An 8,255-nucleotide genomic window follows, 5' to 3' on the forward strand; every position below is an offset into this window, starting at 1 on the left:
AAGACAGGGTCTACAGTCCACTCAATATGGTCTGAGACCCCAAGATACAAAATTTACAGTTATTTATAGGTCTCTTGATTTGTGGATGGTGCTGATTCACATACTACACAAGATTACATTTTATCTAACTTTATGACATTAATTTTGCTCTCTCCATGATCTCTCAATTAGCCCTTTCATGTCTGAATTATCCTTTTACAGCACTTTCTTACTTGATCATTTTAATATAAAGATGAATACAGGGTGGGCCAAAAGTCAAAATGGAAGGGCACATTTGTGTCAAGCAGAAAACGGACATCATTTATGAGATTTGATTTTTCACGCATAGGAGGAAGCTAGGTGGCTCAGTGGATAAAGCATCTGCCCTGGATTCAAGAGGACCTGAGTTCAAATCTGACCTCGGCCTCAGACACTTGACACTTACTAGCTATGTGACCCTGGGCAAGTCCCTTAACCCTCATTGCCCCCCCCCTCCAATGTGTCATGATTTTTCACGTGTAATATAAAGTCATTTCCTATATATACTATAGATGATGCTATGGTATTGTAAATTAAAAACAAAAAATAAAGGAGTTATTAAATATTGAAACCCCTTCATGACTCTGGGCCCACCCTGTATAAAGATATAATTATCACGGTTACATACTTAAGATACACACTTCATAATGATTTAGTTACACTTCTAAGGTTAACTAACACAGGTATTTTCCCGAGACTACAATCATAGCTTGATGACACACAAGGCTTTTGCCGAGGATTATGGTCTTAGTAAAAATCAGTTATTTCTTATCCTAATGATTACAGTAATTGTAATAAAAGATGAGCACAGCAATGCAAAGCAAAGCACTAAAGCCATTGATTATTGATCTTTTTTTCTTTTGCAAGTCGACAAAAATTTATTAAGCTCCTGTTACGTTTTAGGTACTCTACTACGCATACAGTAATATTTCATTGCATTCATATGCCACACTTTACTAGCCAAGAGTTGGAAACCAAATAGATGCTCATCTGTTGGAAAATGGCTATTCCAAAGAGTGTTGTTCATTTTGGCATATATGGGATTTTCTTTTTATCAATGACCTTATATCCCAACACCTGATTCCATAAGTCTGAACCTATAACAAAGTCCCCTTTATTTCACTTCTGAGACAACCCCATCCGTTGTCCATAGCCTGTCTTAGCCCACTGTTTTGGGGTTGTCTATTGACATTTCCAGCAGGGTTTTATAGACCCCAGAAAGCTTTTGCAGTTTCTCTTCCAGATTCTGAGCTTTCTCCCTCAGTTGTAAGGCTGTTGTAGCCTTTGCCCCTTATGACAAATGTATTGAATCTTGCATAATGATGGCCATATCCATTAGAACAAAAACTCCCGCTAAGGCAGCACCCATTAACCTAGCTCCTTTGGTCATGGCCAATGCCGTGCCCTGAAAAGCCTTGTTGATCTGGGGGCTGCTCTTGGTGGAGAGACGCCCATGTGTTAGAAGCTCCTGGGAAATTGCCATCACACGTTTTAAGGTTGATGGTGGGTTGGTTTTGGCCACTTGGAAGGCAGAGAAGTATTTTTCAAGATTTTTGAAGGTTTGGTTACACTTTTGCACTGTAGAAATGATTCTAGGTATCTCGTTAGACAGAACTTCTTGGATAGTATTATCATTTGTATTTCCCTCAACCTCATTTAAAAGTTTCTTCCCTTTTGAGTCACTCACATTATCAATAATGCTTGCAGAAACACCAGCAATGGCAGCTGCTGTTCCCAACCCCATCCCAGTCATGGACAGGGTCAAGCTCCCTCCTGCTGTCATAGGAGCAAGAGCAAACCCCACCATTGTCATGATGCCAGAGACTGCACCAGTAGAGCTGGCCATTATATTGGTAATGGTGCAGTTCTTGTGGATCTTGTCAATTTTGTCTGCCATACAGCCAAGTTCTTCAATATATTCCACTAGTTCCAGCTTTGTCTTGGGGAACTCAATCAAAAACATTTGCACTTCATGCTGCATTTTTTGGTATATCACATTCTCATCAGGATCATCTAGGATTTCATTCTCTACCTTCCCAGCATCAGACGTCATCTCTGTAAGGGAATACTCCAGGCAATCAGCGCTCTCCCTGTGAAGAGCAAAAGTCAAAGAATGATTGTTTGGGGATGGGTAATAAGGGCTCACCTTTCTATAGAGCTCTAACATTGTCCAGGAAGGGGGAGAAAAGAACTTTGTCAAGTTCCTAGAAATAATACTCTCAACTCAGTTCCTCACCAACCCCTCACTCTTCAGCCCTTTGGCATCTGGTTCCCAAACCCTGAATTTTATTGAAACAGCTTTCCAATGATCCTCTTATTTCCAAGTACTTTTTAATGTGTGCTTATCTGCCTTATCCTCTGTACAGCATTTGATCCTGAGCACCAACCACCCATGCTTCTTTCTTTGTTTTTAATAATAAACATTTTTATTTATAGTTTTGAGATCCAATTTTTATCCCTCCTTCCCTCCCTCCCCTCCCCCCTCCCTGATGTGGTAAGCAATCAGATCTGGGTTATACATGTGTGATTGTGTAAAACATTACCATATGTGAGATTTAAAATTGGATATTAGATCATAAATCTCCCCTCTTTAACCTTTCCCTTAATTTATCTCCCAAACTAGTGAATGGAAGAAGCTTCTGGTTTTCTAGTTAGAGCTTTTATTGTGTGGTAGTTACCAGGTGATGTTGATTAGAGGGATAGGAAAGTAGAAATACAAAACAAATAGTCTTAAGTCTAAGCTTAGTCTATATTCCATATAAAACTCACCAAAAGCCCAAGGCCACCTTTGGGGAGAAAGAGAGACCGAGTCAAGCGCGTGCTGCTAATCGCAAGCCGGGCCGAGTCGAACTCCAGTCAGCATCTGTCTGTGCAGCGCAGTCAGGAGACCAGCAGAGCAGGAAAAAAAGATCTCCCACTTCCGTTCTCTCCTTGCCTTTTAAGCTCGCACCCCGGAAGTCGAGTGCTCAGCAGGCAATCTGGCATGCGTAGCAGGCGGACTGGCATGCGTAGCTCATGCCATTGGTCTCCTCCCCGAAAGGGTGGTCCTTAAAAAAAACCTGGCGTCTCTCCATTATCTAACCGACTTAAAACTTTTTACCACACATATTAGTCATTTTGTATAAGAAAACTTGAATAAAAAATGAAAGAAAGTGAAAAATAGCATGCTTCAATCTGTTTTCCATCAATATCAGTTCTTTCTTTGGAGGTGGATAGTATGTTTTATCAATAGTCCTTTGGGATTGTCTTGGATCATTGTATTGCTGAGAATAGTTAAGTCATTCACAGTTGCTCATCAAACAATATTGCTGTTTCTGTTCACAATGTTCTCTTGGTTCTGCTCACTTCACTATACATTAGTTCATGCAAGTCTTTCCATGCCTTTCTGAAATCATCATGCTTATCATTTCTTCTAGCACAATAATATTCCATCACCATCATATGCCATAGCTTGTTTAGCCATTCCTCAATGGATGGGCATTCCTTTGATTTCCAATTCTTAGCCACTGCACAAGGAGCTGCTATCAATATTTTTGTACAAATAGGTCTTTTCTTCTTTTTGGGCATGTCTTTGGGATATAAATCTAGCAGGGGGTATTGCTAGATCAAAGGGTATGCACAATTCTATAGCCCTTTGGGCATCATTTCAAATTGCTCTCCAGAATGGTAGGATCCATTCACAACTCCACCAACAGTGGATTAGCATCCCAGATTTTCCACATCCCCTCCAACATCCAGTATCCTCTGTTTTTTTTATATTTGTCACTCTGATAGGTGGGAGGCAATACCTCACCATCCTTCTTCTTCTTTTTTTTTTTTTTTAGTGAGGCAATTGGGGTTAAGTGACTTGCCCAGGGTCACACAGCTAGTAAGTGTTAAGTGTCTGAGGCCGGATTTGAACTCAGGTACTCCTGACTCCAGGGCTGGTGCTCTATCCACTGTGCCACCTAGCTGCCCTCATCATCCTTCTTGATATCTTTTCTTCCCTTGGCTATGTGTCCATGGTTCTCCCTCGGTATCATGGAAAGAGCATGGAACTAGTAGGTAAACAATATAAGACTAAGAACTAATTCCCCAAAAGGTAAGAGATCAAAGTATAGGAACAAGCAGTTGGCAAAAGAAGGAATGTTAATGACCATAATTTTTAAAAGAAAGAAAATTTAAAAATTAGAACTTAAAGAAAAGTAAGTGATCAACCATCAGAGAAAGGACCCCAAACTACTAATAGGAAGAAAAATACAAATTCAAACAATCCTGAGATTTTTTCCCGTATATCAATGAAATGGACAAAATATAGTCATAAGGACCATAGCAAACTAATTGATTTGTGAGGTGATTGCTAAAATAATGATCCCAGTATATAGCACAGTGGTTGTTACATAGCAAGTGCTAACCATGTGTATTTTCATTTATTCATTCATTCATTCACTCATTCATTCATTCAGAGGGACTTCATCAGGTAATATGGACTTAATCAGAGGGACTTAATCAGGTAATGTCAATATTTATGACACATAGATTATTTTTTGACATGGCCAATGGAGCAATTTGTTTTGCGCCACTACACGTCTATAACAGGGTCTCCCTCCTTTCTTTCTCAATTGAGGGATGGTACAATAGGAAAGGGAGAAGTCAGATTTTCACTGATTGGAAAAAAAAAGTTTAAAAATTTAGGGACAAAAAAAAATTAGGGAAAGATAATGGAAGTAAGAGCAGGTAATGGAAGATGAATAAACCATGGCATCATGGTCCTATAAGAATATTGTTGGGAGCACTAAAATTCAGAATGAAATAAGGCTGGTAAGGAATGCTAAGGATGACAGAAAACTCTGGAGTGTTTTGGGGGGATTTTCTTAAGTGAAAAGAGGAAGATGACAGAAAGGATGGGATGGGATGATGATAATAGACAACAGGGAGAAGGCAGAGTTGTTCAAATCATTTTGCTTCTGTTTTCTATAGCAAGGAAAATTATCATTGGACTAGAAAAAGACCAAATGATAATGGGTATTTAGACTATACATTGCTCTTGTGGATTTGCTTAGTTACAGTTCACAGGAAGACAGGAAGAGATATTTCTGGAATCTCATTCACCCCTCTCCTAGGGCAACTTTGATTCTTGACTGGAAGAGAGCAGGAGATTGGCAGCTCAGTTCTGTTCTCTTCAGAGAGGAGATCCTGGACTAGAATGATATCTATCTATATGCACCCTGTACCCCCAACATTGCTAGTGTATGGGGAATGATTTGGAAGTTCAAGTCATTTGCCTGGCTGCTATCCCATAATGGAGAAAGAATGCTTATCTGGACTGGGATACCTTCTTCTGGAAGCTCCATTCAAAGGCTTAACCCCCTTCCCAACAAACATCCAGAATTATTTGCATTTGAATGTCTCTCATTATTAATGATTTGGAGTAATCTTTTATGTTGTTGTTAATAATTTGTAATTTCCCCCTTGACAACTAATTGTTCATATCTTTTGGTTTTCTTGAAGAATGGCTCTTGGTTTTAGGTATTGGTATTAATTCTCTAGATTTTTGATCCTTAAGTGTTTTCATAGTATTTTCCTTTACATCATTTTGGTCATTTCATGTGTTGTTTTCCTGGTTTTACTTACTCCAATCTGTGTCAACTCTGACAAGTGTTCCCAAGAGTCTCTGAATTCCTCATATTTGTCTTAACAATTTTTAAAAGCTTAACGCACCTCACATTTTCTTTTCAGTTCAGGGGCTATGAAGTGATTTCTCCTAACAGTCCTGCGAGATACATAACATAAGACTTATTAACTCTGTTTTACAGATAGGGAAACTGAGGCTCACAGAAGGAGGAGTCAACATAGGTTTCCCAACTCCAGAGTCCATGTTTTCTTTTTTTTTTCTTTCTTTTTTTTTATTTTCTACATTAGTAAATCTCTCTTTTTTTTTAATGTATGAGGTATTTTATTTTTTCCATTACATGTAAAGATAGTTCTCAACTTTTGTTTATACATGCTTTACAATTTCAGATTTTTCTCCCTCCCACCCCTCCCTCCCCCCTCCCCTAGACAGCAGGTAATCTGATATAGGTTATATCTATATATCTCTATACATATACATATATATATATACACACACACATATATATACACATAATAACATTAATCCTATTTCTGCATTAATCCTGTTACAAGAGAAAGAATCAGAGCAGTGATGCAAAACCTCAAAATAGAAAGAAAAAAAAAAACCAACAGCACCCAAAACAAAAGAAATAATATGGTTCAATCAGCATCTATACTCCACAGTTCTTTCTTTCTTTTTTTTTCTTGGATTTGGAGATCCTCTTCTATCATGAGTTCCCTGGAACTCTTCTGTACCATTGCATTGGTGAGAAGAATATAGTCCATCACAGTAGGTCAACACTCAATGTTGATGATACTGTGTACAATGTTCTTCTGGTTCTGCTCATCTCACTCATCATCAGCTCACGTAAGACCCTCCAGGTTTCTCTGAACTCTTCCTGCTCATCATTTCTTACAGCACAATAGTATTCCATTGTATTCATATACCACAACTTGTCCAGCCATTCCCCAATTGATGGGCACCCCCTCAACTTCCAATTCCTTGCTACCACGTAAAGAGCAGCTATAAATATTTTTGTACATGTGGGTCCCTTTCCCCCCTCCATGATTTCTTTGGGCAAAAGACCCAAAAGTGGGATTGCTGGGTCAAAGGGTATGCACAGCTTTATCGCCCTTTGGGCATAATTCCAAATTGCTCTCCAGAATGGTTGGATCAGCTCACAGCTCCACCAACAATGCATTAGTGTTCCAATTTTCCCACAGCCTCTCCAACATTTATTATCTTCCTTTTTTGTCATTTTAGCCAATCTGATAGGTGTCAGTTGGTACCTCAGAGTTGTTTTAATTTGCATCTCTCTAATCATTAGAGATTTAGAGCATTTTTTCATATGGGAATAGATAGCTTTGGTTTCTTCATCAGAAAACTGCCTGTTCATATCCTTTGACCATTTCTCAATTGGGGAATGACTTGGATTCTTATAAATTTGATTTAATTCCCTATATATTTTAGAGATGAGGCCTTTATCAGAAGCACTGGCCTCAAAAATTGTTTCCCAGCTTTCTGCCTCCCTTCCAATTTTGGATGCATTGCTTCTGTTTGTACAAAAATTTTTTAATTTAATATAATCAAAATCATCCATTTTGCATTTTATAATATACTCTATCTCTTGTTTGGTCAAAAACTGTTTTCCTTTCCAAAGATCTGATAGGTACACTATTCCTTTCTCTCTTCATGTTTTCTTTATTGCATGGGGAGCTGATCCCTTTGATTCTACCATTTGGACTGATTCTGCTGGATACTGATGATTCCCAGATTGAGCTTCCTCAGGGAAGTGCCCCCACATTGCGTGCCCTCTCTTCCAGGCAGTTTGTTCTGATTGGGGTTAACCTCCCCCCTCCCCATTCTTTTCATTTCCTAGCAACAACCAACTTGAGACTGACTCATGAAGTCTAAATGCTTCAGTAGAAGGAGCATCAAACCTGGAATTGGGGCGACCAGGCTCAGATCCTAGGTACTAGCTGTGTGACCTTGGGCAAGTCACTTGACTCTCTGAGCCTCAGTTTCCTCATCTGTAAAAGGAGGAACAGAATAGAAGAGGATAGAATAGTATCCTGGCATGGCCAAGAACTGTGAGTGGGGAAAAATTCTTGGAGCACAACAGGCGCTCAATAGATATTTGTTGATTGAATGATTGATTACTACAAATGTGAGCTGTTGGTGGAGCCTCCTCCTCCATTTTCTGCTCTCTCCTCCACTCCCATGTGGTACCCTGAGAGTTTCTTCAGGAGCTCTCAGGTGATCCATACATCCAGTGCTTTCCCTCTACCAGGGGAAGAGACTGAAAATTTTGCCTAGAGGTCCAGATGGGCCTGGAATTTGCTGCCTGGGGAGAGGGGCCAAGCCTGCCTGCCCCATCTTCCCTCACTGAAGAGTAAGAGAAGGAGCTGGGGATGCTAGAGAACCCAGGGGCTCTGACTCTCCAGTCAGGAGGCTTCCACTGCTCTTGATGGAGTTTCCTCTCCAAGCCCACCTTTCATCCCAGGAACTAAAAGGACTAGCCAATGTGGCCATATGCATATCTGTTGCAATGTTTGCTTTTGCTTTTTTCCTTCTTTTTAGTAAGGAAGCCAATGTGAGAGGGAGAGAAAATAGATTTTTGTTAACTTAAAAAAATGTAACTTAG

At 39.6% G+C, this 8,255-nt stretch overlaps 1 protein-coding gene across 1 annotated transcript; it reads right to left on the reverse strand.

Moving 5' to 3' along the window:
- Window positions 1-1,177: 1,177 nt before the first annotated feature.
- LOC122729053 (apolipoprotein L3-like) lies at window positions 1,178-2,841 on the reverse strand. The gene is given in 2 exon segments (XM_043967718.1): window positions 1,178-2,108; window positions 2,788-2,841. A coding segment is annotated over 1 exon segment (894 nt). The 5' UTR covers window positions 2,072-2,108; window positions 2,788-2,841.
- Window positions 2,842-8,255: the final 5,414 nt, after the last annotated feature.

Source organism: Dromiciops gliroides, chromosome 5, assembly GCF_019393635.1.
Source record: "Dromiciops gliroides isolate mDroGli1 chromosome 5, mDroGli1.pri, whole genome shotgun sequence".
NCBI classification, from domain to species: domain Eukaryota; kingdom Metazoa; phylum Chordata; class Mammalia; order Microbiotheria; family Microbiotheriidae; genus Dromiciops; species Dromiciops gliroides.